Source organism: Drosophila mauritiana, chromosome 2R (genome assembly GCF_004382145.1).
Source record: "Drosophila mauritiana strain mau12 chromosome 2R, ASM438214v1, whole genome shotgun sequence".
In the NCBI taxonomy this organism is placed as follows: domain Eukaryota; kingdom Metazoa; phylum Arthropoda; class Insecta; order Diptera; family Drosophilidae; genus Drosophila; species Drosophila mauritiana.
In genome coordinates, this window is record NC_046668.1 from 15,972,240 (window position 1) to 15,996,323 (window position 24,084).

Genomic DNA, 24,084 nt, shown 5'->3' on the forward strand with positions numbered 1-24,084 from the left:
CTTTGTTTGTTTACGTCGTGGCGCGTGTTATAAATTGTAGTTTAAAATATTACGAAACCAATTATACATACAATTATACAAGATTATACATATATCATAGTTGATAATTAGGCATAAAAACAATTTTTAATTGTAGGCATTGGACGGGCAAATTTTCGTGCTTTTGTTTAATTTAGTACATTTTTGATGTTTATTGATTAGATTTTGTACATTTATAAAAACCAATCGGACCCATTGCTAAGTTTTTGATTATTCTTTAAATAGTCCTTTGACACACTCATCGACTTACCCGCTCGCATATTTTATAAGTATGCGAGCAAAATGATTGCCTACCCAAAAATATGAGAAAAATAAGATAGGAAAACAAAACACTTGAAAAATTACTCAATCATAAAATTAATTATTTTTTACGTTTTTAAATAAATGCAAATTATTTAATTAAAGTCTTATTTTAATTTCAATTATTGCCACACCGCCAAATCAAAGCTCTTAAGGATCAAACTTTTATATACACGTACGTTCTTAAATCATATTTACATCAGTTTTTAATGGAAACGAATTGGACAAATCTCTAGAAGGTGATATTAGTAAAAATTTTATCTGATTTTAATTAAAACGAAACAATTGGTAGCTATTTAAGAACCCCCACCCAGCCTCCCATTCCCGATACCCACCAACCTTCAAATGTAGTGCATATGTGAGATCTATTACTTTTTTATTGTAAACGAGGATTCAACCCTTGAATTTAAGCAAATAGGAGTAACTCTTTCAAAATACAACACAAATCGATCGTTAACTCTTTAGCTTTAGCGAGGTCTAGAAATCAAATTACTAAGGATTCTAAGGCAGAAATTCTGCGCACATTGACAAGGACTCTGCTCCATTAACCAAAAGGGATTAAAAATAAATGAGCCTTAAGTAATTGTTGTTTTATTAACCTCGGAGTAGAAAAGATCAATTCACTGAAATGCAGGAAATTAAAAAAAGAGGTTGCCGAAACCCGGGATTGAACCGGGGACCTTTAGATCTTCAGTCTAACGCTCTCCCAACTGAGCTATTTCGGCAGATGTTATGAGCGCGCAGAATATGGCACTAGTGCTAGCGTAGATTTAAAAAGTTTTGGTCTTGGCTAGTAGGATTTTGAATTTTACAACACTGAATGCACCTAGACTCAAACCTTTACTGGTGTGAAAATCGGCTTTTCGCGCAGAAATTGCAACTGCCGAAATAGCTCAGTTGGGAGAGCGTTAGACTGAAGATCTAAAGGTCCCCGGTTCAATCCCGGGTTTCGGCAATTTACTTTTTATAAAAATTCATGCAAATGTAAATGGTATAAATTTAAAAATTCATGCAAATGTAAATGGTATAAATTGTTTTTTTTTATTTTTTGTCTAAAACTAGACATCCATTAGTAGTATAGCAAGCCGCCAGTACTTCAAATAATACAAAGAATATATTTTAGTGTATCTAGTTTTAAATATGACCTAGGATTAACTAAGAGTGCATGACTATTTATTTTCCGGGGCAAGCCCCTAACGTTCTATTAAGAAACATTTCCTTCATACGTATATTAAGCGGAAGTGTAAGGCATCCAGATATAGCAGCTCCATTAAGTATTCAAAAGTATATAACTTAAATTAGTTTAGCTACGGCCGGCTGTGGGTACTGAAAAGTGGACGACTTTTGAGCCAAGCCAGCAGGCAGTACGATAAATTATAGCAGCATTACAACTACGATTCTTTACGCTATTTAGTTACAACTCAAAATCGTTCGCAAGTTACTAAAGCTAGTACACGGATGGATGGATGCTCCACTCCACTCCAGTCCATTCCAGTCGAGTCAAAAGAGAGCCCGCTCAAAAATCGGGATCATAGTCGCGGGAATAGCGCGTCCGACTCGCATGATTGTTGTAGCTGTACATCTGGTGGGCATCGGCGAAGGCATCCGGATACTGGTGACCGTACGCCTGCTGGTGCTGCTGCGACGCCTGGTGGTGGTGGGCGGGGTACTCTCTGTGACTGCTGTGGTTACCATGGTGGAGCTGCGGCCTCTTCAGCGAGTCTCCTTTCTGGGAATAGGTTGGCTGCTGGTCATAAAAGTAATCCCCGCCGGTGTTCGGATGCCTGGTGGATCGCCAACTGTCGTAGATGTTGGAACTGTTGCTACCGTGCATTGAGTTGGTGAAGCGCTGAAAAGGACAGTATTATAACTATGGATGCAAAGAGCTGCAGAAGTAATGTGGCATACCTTCGGCTTAATAGGTTGCTTGGTATCGTTCCAAGGATCGTCGATGTTATAGAAATCATCCACGCCATAGTTGTCCGCACCACCCATGTGGTTAACCTTTAGCTCGTTTAGCATGTCGTTGGTCAAAGGAATGGGGGTTTTCTTGGCCCTCTTCTGACGGTTGAGCAACTAAAGAGGGATAGTTATTATAGTTACTAGGCTCGAGTTGTTCAAATGATCTTCTAACTTACCACTGTGACCCCAAAAATGACTACAAACACCAGGGAGCCTACTCCAATCACTATGACCACAATGGCCCATTGCGGAATAAGCAGATCTTCCTCTGCGAACTCCACATTAGTATGAGCATTCTTGGCTATGACTACAAGAAAAAAATTTATAGAATTTCAAGAGCAACAGAAAGGTTATTCTAAACTAACCACTAAAATCTGTGGCCACCGGATCAATAATGTATTTGCCCATCTGATAGCTGGCCGTTACTAGCTGCTCCTCCTGCGGTCCCGAGACGCTATCCGTCTCATTCTCCTGGGCATCCTTATCCGGTAGAACTGGAGTAGCTGGCTTGGTCAGGGCATCGTGGAACAATTGACGGATTTCCAGGGTATCCACATCCTCGGTTATGTTGGCCAGCTCCACATAGTAGTCGACTAGGACGCTGCCCTTGCTGAAGCTATCTATACGCACCTTTTTATACCACTTGTTCAGCTGAGGAGCTCCGGAATAAACTTCGTTGAGCTGGTAAAAAGTAAATGTATAAATAGGAAAACAACAATTTTTAGAATCCCTAATTGAAGGATTCACTTACCTGAGCCTCCAGCTCGTGGGCCAGATTCTTCCACTCCACGGTGTTGTGATCAAGTAGCTCTGGTTTCCATGCCACACCGTCGATGATCTTAATGGTAGCAGCCAAGTCGCAGTCGGCGGTACAATGACCCGGTTTTGTGGGTCGTGGAGTGGTCGTTGTGGTTGTAGTTGTCGTAGTTGTGGTAGTGCTTGTCGTGCTACTCGTTCCACTGGCGGTCAACAGATCCTCAAAGTTGATGGTCTGTGCATTTAGCTTGTCGATGGACAGCGGCGTGGTCGGCGGAGTCGGCCAGCCGGTGAACTCTGTGGTGGCCCTGGTTGGTGGTCCCTTTTTGATCATCACTTGCAGGTTTGAGCTCGAGGACGCAGTAGTTCCCTCATCGCCGGAAGGATGAGGTGTTGTCAGACGGTGAGCACCCAATCTTTTGTGGTTTCCCTTTGGGAATACCACCTTGAAGCCACTTCCTCCGGCAGCTTCTGTTACAGCTGCTTCAGTGGTGCTAGAAGCCGACACAGTGGGTTTACTCGTTGTTGTAGATGTGGTGGTGGTTGAGGCCGGATGCTGTTTCTTGGCTTTGTAGCCAGGTGGCAGCAGGGAGGCAGGAATCTCGTCACTAGCATCGCTCTCCGTTACATTCAATTTAAATCCAGGAGGTAGCAGATCTTTCAACGAATCTATTTTAATGGGAGTCACACCAGGTGGCAACTTCGGTTCGTCCTTGGGCTCGGGAGCCTTATATCCAGGAGGCAGCTGGAACGTGCTCAGATCATCGAATGGCACGGCAACTGGCAGATTCCGTTGAGTGGTTGACGGAGTGGCAGTGGTGGTGCTCACTTGCAGCTTGGGACTACTGTTCAGTTTGTAGTCCTTGGGCAGCAGGGAGGCCAACTTTTCGTCGAACTGGATTTCACTGAAGAGACTCTCGAGTCCAGAGGAAGAATTTGGATTGCTCTCCTCCGCTTTTTCGGTTGTGGTCGTTGTAGTTGTGGTCTTGGGTTGCTTATAGCCCTTGGGCAGTAGTCCAGCCTGTGCCACATCTTGCACGCTCACGTGACCACTCTTGAACGATCGACTGATGGTGGAGTTGCGTCCCGGCTTCTGTTTGGATATCTCGGCTGGCGGAGCCTCTGTGGTAGAGGTCGTTGTCGTTATCTTGCGGTTCTTATAGCTCGGTCTGGGCTTGAAGCCCACAGGAAGAAGGGTGGCCAGCTCGTCCATTTCTCCGTCATCGAAATGCTGCACTTTCACCTTGCTGCTGGTTGTTCGCGGAGCAGTTGATGTGGTTCTGGGTTGGTACTTCCTGATGTGGGGCACAAATTTTCCGGGTCCTGTGCCCACAGTAGTGCTAGTTGCTGGCGTGGAGGAGTCCATCTGGCTGATGATGGGATACTTGCCAGATAGCAAGCCACTGGACAGTTCTGACTGCACACGATCCAGTTTGTCAATGATACTCTCCGTGGAGGCAACTATCGGAGGTTGGATGGAGGAGCTGGCCTGCACCTCCTCGCTGCCCTCCGATTGTTTTTGAGCTGGGGTCTGCTGCTGTTTGGAATGCACCTTCCGCTCCAGTTCAGACAGTGTTTGTTTCGTCTCTTCCTGCTCAATGGCCGGGAATGGCAAGAACCGGGCTCCATTGATGCTACGACTGGGTTGGATAGAGGCCACAACCACATAGTTCTCAGTAGCATTCTGGCCTTTCTCTTCGTCCAAGGTCATGGATGTGGTTGTTTCCAATTTGAGATCACCGTGGGAAGACTCAACTTCCTCCTCAGTTACAAAGTTGGTGCTTGGAGTAACTGGCACTGGTAGAATTGTGGATCCGTTGACCACGCTCTTGGTGGTTACCACCGAAATGATTTCACGGTCATTCTTATGCTCCGCACTGGGTGTGGATGGCTTGGAGTCTTGACTCTCCACTTCGCTGGTTGAGTCTTCACTACCCTCCTCATCATCGTATTCATAGTCCTCGCCCTCTCCTTCATCATCGTACTGAGACTCGGATTGCTCCTCCTGCTTGTTAAGGCTTTGGTTCTCTGATTTTGATGAGCTATGTTCCTCTTGCTTCGATGACTTGGGCTCCTCTGGTTTGGATACGTTCTCGGTTTCTTCCTTTTTGGAGGTGCTATCCAGAGGCGGTTCAGTGGTTACGGTTTGTTCATCCACATGAGCATCCTCCGTGGATTGGTTCTCCTGCGGAATAACAGTGGTGGGTTCGTCTACTATTTCCTCCTCATGAGCTGGGGGTAGGGTGGTGACATCATTTTCAGCGTTGCTGATCTCTGCCTCGCCGTTGGTTACTTCAGATACATCAGTTTGGCTTTCTTCAGTGCTGCTCGTGCTGCTTTCATTGTCTATTTCGGAACTGGTGGTGGGTTCGGAAGGCTCTACATGTGCGAATGCCTCGTTCTTGGTCACTGTCACCGGGGTGACGGCCTCCTCCTGCAGTGGTAATTTCTCCAAGCTCGAGGATTCCGAGTGTTCTTCGGTTCCCTCGTCGGATTCCTCTTCATACTGTTCATCACTGCCCTCGTGCTCCTCCTCTTCCTCCTCGTCATCCAGGGGCTCCTCCTCCTCGGCCTCAGCGCTTTCGGTGGTGCTGGTGGTGCGAGCGGTGGGTCTGGCTGGCAGCTTTAGCCTGGCTCCACTGTAGTTGAATGGTCGCTTGCTGACCACACTCACCGGTTCGTTGACTTCGCGACTGATGAAAACGGGTCGCCTGGGATTTGGTGACTTCCTGCCGAAACTAGGACGTTCCGAGGGCGTGTTCTGAGTGGTCGAGGTGGTGGTGCTGGTGGCTTTGGCCCGATTGCTGCCAAATCGGTTGTACCGCTTGCTGCTCACCTCCGCACTACTCGTTGTGGTGGTTGTGGTGGATGCAGTGGAGCTGCCGGATTGATAGCGATTGCGTGGTCTAAAAACCGTTGCTGCGGGAGTGGCTGGACTTTCCGCAAGTGCCGAAACCGGTGCCTGCGTTCGAGTTCGGGTGGGTGAGAATCCTCCATTGCCAAATGGACGGCTGCTGGTCACCGGTCGCTTTTCGTTCTGCAAAAAGAAGAGTTTGAAGTTTTACTAACACGAGCATTGTTCGGATTACGGGCTTTTGATAATGGTATACCCAATCCAATATACCACTGCCAAGAAGCCACAGCTGCAGATCTCCGTTCACAGCCTCGACTATCGTCATGGGAAACTGTTACAGTTTCGACATGGAACCGCAATCTCTGCGGTTCGTCTGCTGTCAATTGTCTTGCGTGCGAACTCTTCTCAACCACGGTGCCATTCAAGTGATTCTCAAATTTGTCTAAAGCGTTTTGTGCAAATTTCCAGATGCCAACCGCCGCCACCCCACAGCTCCATTCGTTCATCTATAATTTATGCGCTCGTATTTATTTAATGTTTATGTGAAGGCAACCTCGGGACTGTCAAAGTTGGAAGATTCCCCTCAGCAGGTTGCCAAATCCATACAATTGCACAGCGAAAAAAAACTATAAGATCGTTTTGCACCCGATCATACTAACATTTTGCAATAAAGTAACTATTTAGGTATGAATTTGTATAGTCGCTAGTTAGTACTGTGCTCGCTCTGTCTAGTTTGGTAGTTTTTAGTCTGAGCCATGAGATGAGAGATTGGCAGTGGATTGGAGCAGGTGGAGAATGAACCGAGAAAATGAATCCATCTGTTAAGCGGACTCAAAAGTAATGCCAACTAATGGGTTTTGAGCGCCCACTAGCAATTGTCATTATGGTCGATTAATCGTGAGCTGATTTGATATTTAAGCTGGCCATCGATCAAGGCGGCACTTTCGCCCGAATGGGCCAACAAATTGCTGCAATTAACATGAGAAATTTATGTGGGCAAAACGAGAAAACGGAAAGGGAAATCAGAGCGAGAAACGCTTCCGCTCTGACAATTCAATTATAAGTTCGTAGTTAAGTAGTATATGTATGTAAATATTGACTACTTGAAAATACACAAGATATATATATGTGCTCCTCGCTCCACGGATTCAAAAGTTAACAAAAAGTTAACTTGGTAATGCGAACATGATTTATGAACGAAGTTCGTTGGTTGGCCAAAACGTTAAGCAAATAACAATCAAAAATGTGGAGCATGAAGTGCAATAGGGTGAAAGGTAAAATATTTTGGCCACAATTCGATTTGGCCTCTTTGCTGTGGTAACGCTTTTTTTATCTACGTTTTTTGTTTAAAAATTAAACAGCCAAAACTAGAGTTCGCTTGGCTTGGAACTGGTTCTGAAGTTTGGCTACTTGAGTTGGCAAATAGACGCCGCAAAGCATTTACTGTTTGGAAGTAACGTAAGAGTCTCACTCCCGACTCCCCGAAATCGAAAGAAAACAAAAAAAAAACTGATATTGGCCAAAATCAGAGCAGAGCCAATTGTTTTGTTAACTTGTTATGCAATGGCGAAGCGAAATTGTTTTGCCTGAGCCCGATTGCTTCTTGTTATGCCAATTGAGATTGGTTTTCTGTCGCTCTTACTTTCTTTCGATATACACAGTCAACAATCAGGTGGTTTAATTCGCAAAAATAAACAATAATATTCATTTTATAGTTTAGTAAAGTTACTTAATGTTGGCATCAGCAGCAGTGAAATGGAAAACAGCTTCTATTTGTAACTAATATTTTCTTTGAGTGTTCGATTTCCTTACCCCAGATTCGCTAAAGTGGGCCAAAAACTGCGTCTGCTGGTGGGGCACATTGATGCGCTGCGTCTGCGGCTGGAATCCACCAGCGAGGCTGTTGCCCGATCCATTCCGTATCGCCTTGGAGCGTGTGAAGCCATTGGTCACCGACGCGGACGTGGCACCAGTGGACGCTGCCGCTCCTAGTCCCGCCGTTGCCGCTGGTCCCGCCCCCGAGGGCACTCCAAAGGGGCGTGGCGAGATATCGTAATAGTCCGTCTGGCGATTCGGTTTCTATGGAACAGAGAGGTAGGGTTTTAATGGTGTTATGGGAATGCAGGTTAATTAGTTTTACATTTTGTTTTGCCTTTTCGCTTTTTGTCAAACGATATAAATGGTCTGATAAATAATGGATTAAAGCTGGAAGCAGAATGGAAGCCTATAATTAAGTGTACATGGGAATATCCATCATCGTTCTTCTGAAGGATTTTCTATGTTGGGTTATTGAACTGATCATTTGCCCATCTATTAATCTTTTCTTTGAACAGTCTTTGCTTCTGGATCTTAAGCTTGTAATTAAGAAAGTATGTAAGTTATTTGCTATATTGGTCGAATGTCCAAAACGTCTGTTAATTGAATTGTCTATTTAGTCATAGTGTACTTTAAAGAATATATTATGATAAGTGAATCAAAAGATGATTTAATCATACAAAAGGTAACAACTTGCTTGTGTGAATTTTCAGTTGTAATCTGGGCAAGCACCAAAGTCGAAAAAGTCCCTGAATTACTATGGTAAGTGAATCATTGTGAATCAGAATCATGTTCGTGGTTAAAGGTCGGTATTGGCCAATTGGTTTAGTCACCATTATATGCAAATCATCTGCAATCTTACCGAATACCAAAGATATTAAATCAAGAAGTAAAGACCAAACTTGTATCCTATCTTACATAACGATTTTCTAAGCTGACAAAAGCCGACATTGAGCACGGCCTTAAATTGATAACCCAAAAGTCGGCTTAAGTGACAGAACTATCATAAGCCGGGTCTTCAGACGACAAAGTCCGTAATCAGGGCAAGCTCAGGTGGGATTGGGCTACTTGAGATCGGGCAGACCCTTCTCAAGCACCTTCGACGTGTTGCAGACAATGCCATGGGGCTCTAGACGGATTGCCATGGAAATCGACATCGAAAGCTGCAGCCAACAATGGAAATCGATTGAAAATGTTTGATTGAAGTGTATCAAGGTCGTTGGAGGCGATATCCAGCGACTCACTAATTATCCAGTCGCTGGCCAAAATCCAACATCCAAATTGCCGCCAGTTTCGCCTCGAATCCAAGTACTTGTTGTTATCCATTATGATTGGTATTGTTTCGGCTTTTGAAAGTGGAGTCGGGCCTTTTTCAACTGCATTGGCTTCAAAAGTTTTGCTCTGTTAAGCAAATTGCATACAAAACGCGAGTTTTGTTGCTAAAAGAGCGCATTTCAATGCATTTATTTTTCCGCTTCTTGGCGGATCGGTTTACGCATCAGAAAATCCACGTTTCCCCCCCCCCCCCCCCCCACCATCATCGAACTTTTTCAATCTAGTGGGCTCCAGATATCCACGCTCGCTGGAAATGCGGTCTTGGGTCCACGGACTTACTCTGATTAGCAGTCATTTAATGGGCGGCTCTACTAATGGCAGCACCTTCTCGCTTATACACAGCAAAGAAAACTTTTCTAGTAACTAATATTGAACCAAATATATGACCTTAATTTCTAAGATTTATATGTTACCTTTGGTTAGCTTTCCCTGATTTTAGCATGTATAGCATAGGGTTTTCATCTAATGGATACTTGAATAGAGCTCGTTGCCTGATTGCAGCATATTTTTTTCCAGTTTGGAGCGGGCTTATATGCTCTGGATATGCTCTCATGTCAAAATTTCACTGGCCATTGTCAACAGTTGTGTGTGTTAGTCGGTGTGTGTGGCGGCGAAGAAAGCGATTGTCGGTGGGGAAATTAAAAACAAACGTTTCTAAGGCATTTGTCAATATGGATAGCATAATGAAACTATGAAAGCCTCGCTCACGTCGCTGGAAAGCAGTTTAGCTGCGGAAGAGGGTTATTGCACCGCCAACACTCGTCATTACGACGCACTTTCCCCTTGGACCAACACACTCGACTTGGCCAATCAGCCCGGCATTGAGGCAACTCACAATTTCCATTACGCCTCGTGATGAGCTGATAAGCTGATGGGCGGAGGTGGAGTTGGAACTGCAGGAAGGATCTGTTCAGTAGCACTGCTCCTTGGCCAGCAGAATGGAGCTGTCTTCATTCATCATTTGAAGAATGCGTTCTAAAAGGTTACCCCATCTCGAATTGAACCAAGTTAATTGAGTTTTTCTACGGCTCATAAAGAAGTCGCTTCCATTGGGTGCAGATTGAAGTACCCTTTACAAATTCAACCTATAAGATACATTTCTGTTCATGCTGTTTAGTCACCCTTCCGAAGGGTATAGAGAAATCTGTAGATCGTGCATTGGAACTTGCGGATTGAGTCGATGGTGCAGCAATCCCAAACGAAGACCCCCGCTGGGTGCACCACCGCCTCTCCTTTTGGGGCCACCAAAGGCATTTCAATTAGGGCCAACGCTGCAAGCTGCAGCCAAAGTGCGTGCTCATCGCATCGTAAACAATGTGAATTTACACTTTTTTCAATTAACAAAAACAACCTGGCTGCTCCACCAGCTGCAACTCTTCGCGTGGCTTTGAATTACTCACGCATATATTCGTTGATATGCAGAAGCCGCCGATTCGCTTTGTTTGACTTTGGTCAAGTGAAAGTTTGTGGATATCCAAATGGTCAGTCGGCAGTTCGCGCCATTTCGTTCACGCATATATTTTGTATCTATAATTTGATTGCACTTTTTATATCTTTTTGACTAGCTAGCGTGCAGCCTACGGATTTTTTGAAAAGTATCTAACCGTTTTTGACAGTCGCGTGCCGTGAAAATACATACGTTAAACATATGAGAAATTAGATTGTTCGGAGATAAAAGAGAATGGCTGGAACTTTGAAATCGCTAACAACATATTACCAAATCCTCTTCATATGCGAAAATGTAAGTCTATGCAGCTCCGCGATCCACAACGATCCCTAGACATTGATTTCGGTATCCTGCCTTTTTATGGCACGCCACCAATTTCAATTCCGGCCAGCAATTTTGGCCAGCCAACTAAATCAAATTTCATACATATGTGTGGTATGTGGAAATCCTTTTGCATTTTGCATTCGATTTGATTTCGTTTTCGTTTGCGGCGTTGATTGACTGGCGTGCCTCTAGGAGCCTAAAAAACAACCGAAAACAACTGAGAAAAAACGAGTAAAACCCACTAATTGCCCGGAGCGTAGCTGCTTGAACGCCCCCTCGCCGAATAGGGAAATGTAATGGGGAAATAATTGAATTTGAATTTTTTATGGTGCAGGCGAAAAACTTACCGCAAACTGGGAACTGCCTCCAAATGGTGAACCTCCGAATTGCGAACTGGCCACCGCCGGCGATTGCTTGGCATTTTCGTTGGCGATGAACAGGAGCTGTTCCTGGTAGGAGCCCGGCGATGGGGAGAATCCGCCGGAACTGGCACGGAATCCACTCAGCGAGGGCGGCTGTGGGCGCGGAAAGGAACCGGATGATGGCACAAATCGATTTTGCGATGGGAAATAGTAGCTGGAAGTATCTGAAGGTCGCACAGGTTGTTAGTTATGTAAATGCGTAAATGTGTCAACAAGCAATTAATTTGTTCACTCCAGCGCCTCTGGCAACGCATGGCCATGAAATGGCACAGTCCCCAAATGCCGAAAATCATTGCTCTTAATTGCGCGAAAAGTGTAATAAATAAATAAATAAAAAATATATATACAGCCTCCAGCTGGCGCTAAATGTTTTGGGTCGCGAATTTGTCACAGCCGCACAGTGGGTCAAAAATTATTTCTTTTTATCTTAGAAATCTTATTCACCTGTTTTAATTTCCTTAATATAGCAATGCCTTAGTTTTATATTAAAATAAGAATATAATAAAGCTATGTATTAATGAAAAACGAACTTAATTTTGTACTTTTGGCACACTGTATTTTTTTGCAAATATTTTGCGCCTTTTTCGCTACATTTGTCAAACAAAAGTGAATGTGAATCAAGTGAATAACACGGTTTTCGGTTGAAAATTCCCTTAGTTAGGGGGTTTCTTCTTTGATTTTACAACAAATAATCGCAAAACTAAATCTGGGAGCCTAAAAAGTTCACTTCGATTTCTCCATAAATAACATATAATAACAGCTTATTATATTTTATAGATATTCAAGTTGTTAGGCTAATAACACGTCATTAAATTGTTAAATGTTAAGACCTGTTTGTCCCATTTTTCATGTTTACTTTGCAACATCTTTGGCGGCTTATTTAATATTGCTCAATTCTGCTTTTTACTTGAGATTATTATGAATGATTGGAAAACGAAACTGTAGCAAAACTGCCAGTGAATATTTTTAAAATAATGCGAAATATTTCGTGTGGAGTAGGATGATAAAGTGGGGAACAGTCACCCAACTCGCAGCTTTTGTGTTGCATGCATCACAATCCTGACTCTTTGACCCACTACGTCTTGCCTTAAAAATAAGAAACAAGAAAAAATGCAGCTCAACCACGCGAAGTTAATGTTTTTTCCCCTCGTATGTCGACAGATTTTCCAGTCGCTAATTGAAAATTAAAATATCATATGGCCGCAGTATTTCAAATGGATTTTATCAAACGAATTTATGCAAGAGCCTCGAGTGCTGGGAATTTTGGAGTGGGGACAACGCCTACTTCGATTCGAGTCGAATTTATCTGGCTCTTTTGGGCTTCACACCTTGTTTTTACCTGAAACGTTTTTCAACTGCAAGTAATTGCCGTTTATTATCGCATCTAAGAACGCGACGAGGCGTCGCATGTCTCGCACATTTGGCGCGAGTTGTCGAAATGACTGACTGGAGATTAGTTTAGGGTTTGATTAATGGCCCAAAAGATCTGTCAGAGGAAATATGCCCGAAAATTTGTGTGCCAAGGCAGCTGCAGCAGCCCGTTGAGTGTTTAAGTTCGTTCAAAAACACGCCCACTTCCGTTGTTTTCATTAAGTACTTGTTCAATTCTTAAAAACTAATTTAATTAAGGTTGAAGTTATTTGATTGATGAGTGAAAAAATCTCTTCTCGTCCAGTTGATTAATAAATATATTTATTAATTTAAAATGGAATTTATGCAGATTAAGAATTTTACATATACTCTACGCGTGTCTGTGCACTGCTTGCCGTTCTGATTGGACTACTGCTTGCTGCGGTGGTTGGGTTCAATGTTAGCTCGTTCTGCTTTGAAACGGTCGATGGTGCTGCGGTCTAAGTTGCGCAGATTGTCTTGAAATAATTTTCTAGGTTGTGGTTCCGAGTTCAAATCCAACGCGAGACAATGTAAAATTCTATTATATAACATTTTTCCTTCTGCACTGTGGCAAGAGTAGCTACTATTTCCAGCGTAGCTCGCTCTAATCCGCAGAAGGTAGATCAAATCGTTCATCCTCCATTGCCGTTGACACTGCACTAGTGTTCCATATACCTAAGTGGGCATTGCAGTTCGTATGTGGGTGAATACACTTTGTTTTTCTTTTCCAACTATTTTTGTGGCATTTTCTCGAGGAATAGCTCATTAGCATGCTTGTGCGCACTTGACCCAAAATCGAAAAACCATCGAAATCGAATTCAAATATGCCGACTTGATGTCGTGACACATTTGCCTATTTCTGGACAGAATTTTACGAGACGCCGGCAACCTTCGGGCTCTGGTCACATAAATAAGCCTATCTATCGATCGCAATTGGAATTTATTGTAATTGAGTTTGGAGAATTCAATATGTGAGCAGACTACGATAATCAGAAGAGATGGGTACGAAAATTTGAATGCGCCAAAAGTTGCAAATATAATAATATATTACTATCAGCCTTCGGAGGATTTTTCGTGGACGACATGGTGTTTTTTCTGACACAAGGGATTATATTTTGGCAAGGTCGTTGCACGACTTTCCCTTTTTTTTCGCGGACGGGGCAACGGAGTGGGGCGCCGGCTAATCATCTTGGGACGCATGGACTTCGAAGAGGGCTCCACCACAATGACTTTACGTTTGGACTTCAGCTGCAGTGATTTATCCTTGGCGGATGTCATAAGTGCTAGCTTCCGCTTCTGCGCCATTTGAACTCTTTTCTTTATCAAGGCCTTGATTTTCATAGATGGAGTCAGTGGTGACCGCGCCATAGTGGCCTTCTTCGGCAGATTCTTCTTGGTTTTTTTGGTCACTCCGTCCCTAGCCCTTTTTGGCGACTTCAAATCTTTTTGCTTGCCAATTTGGCTACCTGTCGAGCTGTCCGCGTTGTCTTTAAAATTCATTACACTAGATATTTGTTCAATTACCAATTGACTTTGCTATTTGTTGCGATAATGCTGTACTGGAAATTTTTGCTTAATAATCGGAGTGTCTTCTTTCAAGCGACTCTACTACTGGCCTTTGTTCAAAGGTCTCTCCAAGTGACAGTCCCTTTGAAAGCTAAAGCAAAGGAAGCTACTACATACAATGGCTTTCAAATCCGTTTTAACTTAGCCGCCTGTCCACTGGTTCTAGCTTAGCCAAGGTGGCTCTCTAACTGTCTACTCCATTTGGCATTTGGCGAAACCGAACGGAAAAAACAAGAAAAAGGAAAATGGTCGAAACAATGGGGCCGCAAACGACCGAGGGGCGTTCTGTGGGCCAAGCGGTTCAATGCAATACCATTTTCAGCCATCGGACATCGGCGATCGGGTGGTTGGTACCCAGACTGGTCACGTCAAGTGCTATTCGCCCAGCACAGTGTATTCTGCTGAGAATGCTAGTAAATGTTTATTCATATGTGCACTAATGATTGCTCAGGGTACAAATTTATAACATTTTAACGTGTTTAAGCGCTTTAGCACATATTTGATTTTTATATTAATGAAGATTTTGCTTTTAAGTGACCATTACCACATTTAATTTGATGTGTGTTAACTCCATAAGTCATTTAATTTGCTAAACAAACCGATTCCCCTTTCTTATTACTTACTTACACTATAGATTTTTTTCTGGCTAAATTAATTTTGGTTTCAAGGTGTGGCATGAATCTAATCATTGACTTAATAAGATCCTAATTAAATATTTAACTTACCCACGACCACTGTGGCATATTGCAGTCGGCGTCTTGACATTTACGGTTTTGCAGCAAAGAATTTGAAATTTGCACGGCATTATAGCTGCTGGTTCCGCCGATCTCCCGCACATCATTTGATATACCATATTAAAGATAATGGTATTGGGGTCTTGAGAGCAGCCGGCTAATTACGCTGGCGACAATAGACCGGGCATTTTCAGATTCATTATATCGCACTGGGCTGGGCTGGTGCAACCAATTGCGAAAATAAAAGCATGAAATCTTGCAGCCTCTTCTTCATTTGTAGCTTTTTTGTTTTTGATTTTTTCGATTTTTTTACCTCGTTTTTTTGTTTCTTATTTTTTTTTCAGCTTTTTGTGCGAAATGTCAAGCCATGGCGCAAATACTTCAGCAGAAGTGCAACAAAAGCGAAGCAAACAGCCAGAAACAGCAACAAATGACAGCAGAAACAACAAGTTGAACTTTACGTTTTCCTTAACTTTAATCAAGTTTCTTGGCTGGTCGCTCACTGCGATGCATTCGCTATTGTTGCTTTTGTTGTTAAAGCGGCTTCTTCGTTTTTTTATTCATTGAAGGTCGTCGCTTTTGCCTGCAGTTTTGAATGAAGCGCAACATTTTGAAAGTTACACTCCCAAAAAAATATTGTTGCCCGTAGTGAGATAAGAATTCTCAAGCAATTCGCTTAGTTACTCAATGAGTTCCCACATTTTAAACTTACCCCACATTAGATATAATCAGAGCCACAAATAAAGACACTCCCATTTGGCAGATAGTTATGACTATATTTACCTAGGCCTAGCTAACCCATAAATACTTGGATGCTTGGCCATGCAGAACTCATTTCCTAGATCTGACATCATACACCCGCGCCCAGTTCAGTAAACCCGATTTGATTACTTCCATTGTGCTTCTTTTTGTTTGACAAAATTTCATTTAATTTACTCGCTTTTAATGGACTTCGTCGAACTGATCAGAGCCAACTCGAAAGATAACAAACGAAATAATCATAAAGAACAGCAAAATTGAAAATGGAGACTGGAAACGAGAACAATAAGCTTCCGACTCCGCTGGCGATAATATCAAAGACAAATAAACTTGAGAAGTCTTTCAAGAAGTGGACAATGTTCTGGCCGCGGCGATTCGCTAATTAGAAAATAATGCCCACTGGCCCCAAGGTCAGGCTTGGGCGATGAAAGTGAGTCAGCCGGCAGATTATTAGCACTAATGGGTTTACTTTTTCAGCTGCACCCACTCAAAGTGGTCAAGTTTGTCGCCTCAGTCTTTTCATCACTTTCCTGAGCTCATGCCAATGGCAAGTTTGTCGCCTAAGTCTTTTGTTTAACTTCTTGAGAGCTTTAAGAATTTGCAAGTTTACCGCTTCGCCGCTTGGGCTTACATCATGCGAGGCGTTTGCCCAACTCGTGCACATTCCGATTTAGTTTTTAATTATATTTACTAATACTCCACAGTCGGCAGTCGGTTAATTACATATGCAAACTTGTTACACAAAGTAAGCCGAATGCGAGCAGTGAGCAGCGCAACCGAAAGCAAAACAACTGCAAAAACCAAAACAAAGAAAACTGTTGCAAGGCAACTCGGCCAACAGCTCTCCAGCTGGCTGGCTGTCTGGCTGGCTGGTTGGCTTTTATTGTTGGCCAAACATTCGAGATTGGAGCACTGGGCGGGGGGCACCCACTGGGCTGGCCAAATGTGTGGCAAGCCACCAGCCAGAGGCAGCCAGCAAGTAGCAAGTAGCAAGTAGCGAATGGCAGAATGCAAAACTTCAAATACACAGTTTGTCAGCAAATAAACAAAATTCACATCTACCCATTGTGGGTAAAATAGCGAAATATTTGCAGAGCTAGTCTCCTGGCCACCGATGTTTGTGTTTCGATAAGTGGGCTTACAAACAAAACGGAGCGAGTAAATAAAAACTGTTCACAGTTCATGAAGGAACTAAAGTGATCTATATCGTTGAAATAACAACAAATAATGTGCCATACGGAAGTTGCTTAATTGTAAGTAGATTTAAACGTATTACGCATTTAAAAATATTTTATACAATTGAATTAATAAACAAAGAACATTCCTGGTGCCCACATTGCGAACGTTACTGTCGTTAATCAATGCGTCTAACATGACAGAACCCTTTCATTAAACACCATCTAATGCCGGCGGGAGTGGAGGAAGTGAGTCGAAGACTTGTCACCTAGGGAATGCGGCTCCGTCGCCAAAGGCCAGTTGGGGCAGGGTAAGAAATCAGAAGACAGCTCCACACCCTCAAAGTTGAAGTCAAGTCAAGTTGAAGTGTCGCTGGTTTGTAATTGGCTGGTGGTCAGCGATAGCTGAGAACAACGCAGTGCACACCCCCGCCGAAGTACAGGCAAATTAAATACAATTAAGGCAGAAATAATTGCCAGGCCATAAACAGGTTCTGGCCGGGATTAGAATGTGGCTGGCTCGCTGCGGCTCGGCTGGGTTCTTTGTGCGGGTGTTGGCCAAGTTGGCATTCTAATGCCCATGTCCTTGGCTGGGGGTTGTGTGCACACATAAATGATTGATTGGAATTTTCGCCTTTCGTTGGCCAACCGGCAAGCGGATATTGTTTATGCTGAGCAGTCGGAAATGGAGCTCTCACAAGAGCTACATAAATCAATTATGAAAACCAGAAAAGCAGCGAACGGGCCATTTAAACTGGTTTCGAATACATTTCACAGTTTGCTTTATTTTTCCATTTTTCCCTATTTCTTGTTTTTTTTTCCAGCTAGCTTGTTTGGCTATTTGCATAAACAGTGCAACTTGTAGAGCAATTATACGCAAATTTTTGGTCAATGGGCGAACAGGTTGGCTGCTTTTGCTGGTGAATGCACAAGTACGACACTAAACTGGGTGACTGTATACTCTAGAGCTCTTTAAAATGTTAGCAGGTGCCTGTGGCCTATCTTGTCCGCATTTCGTATCATATTCGGGTTGCATAAATAAATTAAAAGTCGGTGCTACTTTCCCACCCCTTCCCCGGCAGCCTGGGAATCGTGGACTTTGGAGCTCGTCATCAAAATACCTGAAATTGAAAGCATTTTCGGTGGAAACCGCATAAATTTGTAAACCATTTAGGCTAAAACCTTCGATGTGCCGCCAGACAAAAAGTAAACACAGCAGCAACAACGGGGCGTGGTTGGCCAAAAAATAAAAACAAAATACGAAAGACTTTACGTAATGTTTGCTGAGGTCAGTTTTTTGGGCGGTGAAATGAATGAATTTGGTGAACGAAAGGCCCCAAGGGCCAAGCCCCAAAACGAAAGTGAAATTTCCATCGACCATCGATCGGAGTCAATTTTTCATTGGCCACGCTTGATTTCGGGCTCATGATTATTTTAATTAAATAATCATCATCAATTTACATTTTTTTTTGATATTTTTACAAAGCCCAAAGGGTAGGTCGAATTTTAATAAATTGATGTAATGGATTTCTGTGTGGAAGAATACATTTGAATTGAATTTGGAAAATTGGTAACTAATAGATACATTTCGATTTGAGGAAAGCGTTTTACCTATTTATCTGTATTTTATTGTATTTGTATTCAAAATTAAACAAATTAAAGATTATCTGCAGACTTTTGTACGTTACTTTATATTTACAATGCAATGCAAACTAATTGGATTTTACGCCACTAGCAAAAACATTATCGCAGAACTTCAAAAAACCATTTATTACCCAAGCAATGGCTACTTCGAAATCAACTCCGTTTTTTTATGATTTCGCCTAAAAGGACAATGGAAATGAATGTTCGAGTTCGTGGCTCAATGAAAATGGCAAGCGAACATGAAAAACTTCTTAGCTGGAAAATTCTTTAGCCGGTTTTCGCGTTGGCCCCATACCACTCCCGAATTGGCGAAGTGGCCAAAGCAGAAAACTGGTTCAATTCCAGCTCTAAGCCTGTGCGGGTGGCACCACCCCCACCGCCACCACCCCCCTTTTAAGCCCACTCACAGAAAGACACGACTTGGCCAAAAGGCAAAGACTTCAAATCCAGCTGCGATCCAGAGTTGGCCCTTCGTTGGCTCGTTTTCCGTTTTCGGTTTGAGTTTGGTATTGGGTTTTTTTGGTTTGGGTTTCTTGGGCGCTCGTGCTGGGTTCAAAGTTGGAGTGTGGAGTCCAAATTTCTGGGTGAAAGGCCGCTGCTGCTTTGCATTTTGCTGGCTGTCTTCGCTATTCGATATTCTATCAATTATTTGATGTTTGATTTGTGCTTCACACTCGAATGTTGATTTTTCGTCTGCCGCTCGCTTGTTTTCCCACCGAATTGAGTTTTGGCTTCGTCAGCCTTGCTCGTGCCAGCCATTTTTTGTTAATTTTTTGTTTTTTTCGAGGTGCGACTGCACTTTGTTTACGTTCATTTTAACCATGTTGTTCCTGCAGTCAACATTTATTTTTGTGGCTCTCTTTCTCGAGCTGCTCTTTGGGCTTTATGTAATTCGCGAAGCGTGCTCTAATAAAAGCACCAGATAGCCAACCGCCGCAGCAACAGCAAAAAAAATTATATTGCAAATATTAAAACTAAATTACGAGCGCAAATGCAAACGAGTTTTTTTTGTTTAGCGATTGCAAATACCCGCGCACTCGAATCGAGAAAAAAACAGATTGTGCTGGGTGCCAAAGTGGTCCGACTTCCTCGGCTCGATTTGAACTGGGCTTGGCCCAAGGCAAGACTTGACTTGGCTCGCCGTCTCAGCCATAAATCTCGTTTAATAAGAGAGCAAATCAAACGGAAAAGCGAAAAGAAACTAGAACTGTAAACCAAACCTAATGAAAATAATTGCACGGGTACAAATAATCAGATAAAACGTATAATAAGTAATGTATTACCAATATTCTGTGTGGTTTCGTCTTAACCCAAAAATGTTAAATGTTAACAACATATCACTCTTTTGTCCCACTCACTTCGGAAGCCTTTAATCTACTTGTATCTCCATTTGTGTTTCAGGAATTCTAAGAGACCGACCCGCAGACAAATCGCCGGCATTAGTGTGCTCCACTTCCAGAATGGCGAACACATTTAGGCACTCGAATTATCATTCCAGCAACGAAGCCCAAATTCCTTGCCATTGTCAGCACTCAATCTCGATCTCCAATCTGCCGTAGATTCCAAACAAATCGAGAGAACAGATCCCAAATACCGAATCCCTGGCACGTAGCAAAATCCAAACCAAATAGAATGCCGCCGAAAAAAGTGGTTCTATATGAATGGAGCTTTGAAAAAGTATAGCACGTAAGCGGTTAAAACCAAAAAGTGAGGTGTGAAAAACTATTGACCGCCTTGGTCTGCCTCCTAAGGTTTTCCTCATCAACGGGTTGCCTTTCTAAGTTGGTGGTGTTCCACGTCGAAGTGGTTGTGTTGATTGAATGTCTGGTGACGGAGTGAGTAACCGGAGGATCGTGTGTCTGGGCCTTCGGTTTTCTGTGGGTCTCTGGTGTTTGGGCGCTTTGGTTTTTCCTTTTGCCACGATGTCGTGCTGCCATTGTTCGCATTAGTGTTGCATATTAAGTAATAGAACTGTTTTTCCTCGCTCCCTATCTGAATCTCTGGGCCAGCTCCATCTGAGTCTGTTTGCCTTGCAACGTGGGGCACTGCCGCCAAGTGGCGCAATGTCCCGCAATCGAAGTGCTGAGTGAGTTGTGGCCATTAAAATGCAAGTGGCGGATAGAATTCAGTTGTGGTAAAAGGGATTGCTTGCATTTCAATTGTACACTCACAGTGTTTTTTTTTTTAATGGAGCATAAAACGGGGCTCTTGACATGAAATGTAACAAGTATTATAAATTCTAGACTACTTTTCGAGTTTTAATCACAGTTTCAATTGAAAATTCTTAACAACCGTAATCTACATCGCACTTCAAATCAATTTGAGGTAATTTCCTTGCTGATATACCTAGTGCTACCATAAACACTCACAAAATGATTATGCAACCTTAGCCTACACCCAGAAATACATAATTCACGATTAGATCTGTCTCTCAAACGGCACAAATTTCTATGCATTGTAATTTTCCGCATAATTTTGTCCAACTCTAGGCTGTTTTGTGTCTTTTCTTTTGGCGAACATAAAGAATGGCCCAACAAAAGCTCCAGACATGACAAAAAAACAAAAAACACAAGATTTTGCCGCACGCTTCAACGACAAAATGGTCAACAATCTTGGCTTAGTTTTGTCGGCCAGCTGTCTATTGTTGTTGTAATCACAATGGGTATATACCTATAGCCACATAGCTGTTCTGGTTGCCGTGATTTATTGTGTGAACAACAAGGTTTCTTCTCCCGAGCTTCGCTTTGCTTTTGTTCTGCCTCCGCCATTTGCATATTCCGTTTTTGGGAACCGTAGGCTTCATTTGGTCCCGGCTGCCACTTCAAATTGGGCGTGTCCAGGTATCATAGAAGCCATACATACACATAGTACACCCTCAAAGCTCAGTGGGTGCCCAAGTGGTTGGAGCCACAATGAGTGGCTAAGAATTGGCTTCCATCGATCGCATGAGTTCAATGAACCAAAGTGAAAAAAAATTAAAAGCCCTGCAGTTCTCGAGTGTTATTAAAGCAAATAACACTTGAGATGGGTTCGTCAGGTTGCCAGCCACCGTCAATCAAGGGTTATCAAGAGTTGAATGGCTTTTGAAGAGTCTGGCGACGCCAACGCGCGGAAATCCGAATCCGAGTCCGTATCCCAAATACTGTCCAATAACTGATGCCTTAATGTGCGGATTACTTAGCGAAGGAGCTGGCTTTGCAAATTGCCAATTCATTGTTACCCGCTGTCTCTTACCACCACTCATGGCTTGACATTTTTATTAAAAAACGCAGAGTCCGCGAACGATCTGCAATCAGGCGATCAGCAGTGTCTGCAGCAAAAAGGGCATATTTTATTTTATGCATGCCGCTCGTTAAGAGACCGCTTCTTCTGCTTTTGCCACAAAACTGAAATGCACTGCACAGCAAGTAAATACAAAAGAAATGCAGTTATTTATACAAATATTTAAGTTGCGGAAGAAACAGTGTAAATTCTAAGCGAACTATGCTGAAGAATTTACTTCTCTCAGTGCAACTTATGCCGCAAAAAAAAATATTTCTCTGAGTGTTTTTTTTGCCTTGTTTGCTGTTGCAGCCAAATTGCCAGCTTTTGTTGTTGTTACTGCTTTTGGGCATCATTTCCTGCTTAAAAGGCCGCTGCCACTGAGCATTCAGCCGAAGTCGCGGGCAAAGAAGAGGATACTCCTCTTCATTCCCTGAAGAAACATATATATTTATAGGGCGGCCTGATGAACCGTAATCCCAAGGATAACTGCATATTTTTATTACAGGTTTCCCCCTGCTTTGCACTGCTTGCTGTTGTTGTCGCGGTAGCTGGCCCATAATTTCCAGTTACAAAAGGCCACAAAGGAAACGAATGACTTAAGACGCAAACTTGTTTTCCTTGCGGAACATCCGTGAATGGCACATAAACTTAAATGTCTATGCAGGCCGAGTGCACATTGTATTTTTAAATTGAGAAGCCATTATAGGCCTCCAATTTTGGCCAATTATTAATAAAGGCAACAACTTGCAAAATTAAGATGCAAATGTATAACTTGTAGGTGAGCAAAAGTTAATTATCTCTAATCGTTGATATTTCCTGGCCTTTACAAATATTTCCCTATCCAAAATGGGTTAATGGGCAGCTTAACCCCATTGACTTGCCGCTCGATCGCTCATTTCAAAGAAGACAAATGACAAAATGGCAAAACCAACCGCATAATATACCTTGAAAATCGCCTACCGAATATTATTTCTCTTTCTCTTCGCCATTTTGGGGGGTACATAGTTTTGCGAGCCGAAAAGGCTTAATGACTGCAAATTGAGGCTCACTCCGAAGCGGAGTTTAAATTTGCACTTTGCAACACAAAACGGAAATGCCAGACGGCTAAGAGAACGTGCAAATGGGTCAAGGATTTAGGCCCATTTAGCCACACTCCATTGGCTACGATTATATATATATTTTTTTTTGGGCCGGGCGCAAAGTTCAACCCAGAATGGACGCACACACCTGGCCTGTTATTTGACTCCGCCTTTGGTCTCAAAATATTGGCGCACTGGGACAGCAATCATTAGCCAAACATGTGCCACATATAAACTTCGGCCAAACCAGCAGCACAGCGGGTTGTCCCATTCAACTGGCCATGGCTGTGCAATATCTACATTCATGTACATATATCTTGTACGCGGGTGTCTGATTCAACTTTTGGGTCACTGGGCGGCATGAATCACTGGTCTATTATGCGGGGTCAGAGTGGCATTTGATTGGTTATTAGACTGGGTTAATTGAGCGATATGTTGCAGTTGCAGTGGGGCTGCGGCGGGAAACCCGATATCGGTGCACAAATGCCAGTGGCCTGGGTTATTGATCGTATTGTTCGAGTTCCCCCTTCGGTTGCATAACACATTTTTAGCTCCGTCTCGCCTTGGCTTGCGCTAATCACTCAATCTACCACGACTTTCGCCCCTTTGGCGAACACTTCCGTTTAGTGTCAACGCTTTCTATTTGCCGAAAAACCAAATTAAATTCATAAATTTCAGCTTTTGTTTGTGATTTAAGCGACCGGCTGCCAAATTGTTCTGCTCGAGTGCCTTTTCTCTTACCACCAAAGTGACCACCACCTCGGACGAAGCCAGGTGACCAGACCAACTTGGAAGCCATAAAAATGAAACTTAAACTAAAACTAAAAAGAAAAAACACCAACCGCTCCGACTCGACTGGCACAGTTGCAACAAGTTAGTGGCGCGAAAGTGAAACGAAACGTAGCGAATGCAAAGGCGGGGAAAACAGAGTGGAAGAAAAGCCAGAGCCAGAAATCCCCAATTAAAAGAAAAGCGAAAAACTGCATGGAAAATCGAGTGCGAAGCGAGGCAGCGAGAAGTAAATGCGTTCAATGCACTTCGATGGGGCGTGGCACATCGACAGGCGCTTGATGTCTTGCCTTAGTTTGCTTTGCCACTGACTCACGGCTCAAACATTTGGCTATGCCAAACAACAACACATATAGACGCATTTTTCAGCAAGTGCGGAAATCGTAGGTGTAGCTAAGCCCATAAGAAAATGCCAAAAGCAACCCATA

At 43.1% G+C, this 24,084-nt stretch overlaps 2 protein-coding genes and 2 non-coding genes across 4 annotated transcripts in view; 1 reads left to right on the plus strand and 3 right to left on the minus strand.

Moving 5' to 3' along the window:
- Window positions 1–991: 991 nt before the first annotated feature.
- Window positions 992–1,064, minus strand: Trnaf-gaa. Its single transcript has one exon. It is a non-coding gene; the product is annotated as a tRNA-Phe (tRNA).
- Window positions 1,065–1,221: 157 nt separating this feature from the next.
- On the plus strand, window positions 1,222–1,294 carry Trnaf-gaa. Its single transcript has one exon. It is a non-coding gene; the product is annotated as a tRNA-Phe (tRNA).
- A 63-nt stretch (window positions 1,295–1,357) lies between these two features.
- LOC117135735 (flocculation protein FLO11) overlaps window positions 1,358–24,084 on the minus strand; it is a 34,275-nt gene continuing 11,548 nt past the window's right edge. The window contains exons 3-9 of the mRNA XM_033296179.1: window positions 11,180–11,418; window positions 7,724–7,990; window positions 3,053–6,094; window positions 2,667–2,982; window positions 2,478–2,608; window positions 2,248–2,415; window positions 1,358–2,188 (exon numbers count right to left, since the gene is read on the minus strand). Coding sequence (XP_033152070.1) covers window positions 1,856–2,188; window positions 2,248–2,415; window positions 2,478–2,608; window positions 2,667–2,982; window positions 3,053–6,094; window positions 7,724–7,990; window positions 11,180–11,418 — 4,496 coding nt within the window. The 3' untranslated portion in view covers window positions 1,358–1,855. The remainder of the gene's footprint in view (window positions 2,189–2,247; window positions 2,416–2,477; window positions 2,609–2,666; window positions 2,983–3,052; window positions 6,095–7,723; window positions 7,991–11,179; window positions 11,419–24,084) is intronic.
- On the minus strand, window positions 13,570–14,551 carry LOC117135737. The gene has a single exon (XM_033296182.1). The coding sequence runs from the start codon at window positions 14,144–14,146 to the stop codon at window positions 13,700–13,702; it is 447 nt and encodes a 148-aa protein (XP_033152073.1). The 5' UTR covers window positions 14,147–14,551; the 3' UTR covers window positions 13,570–13,699.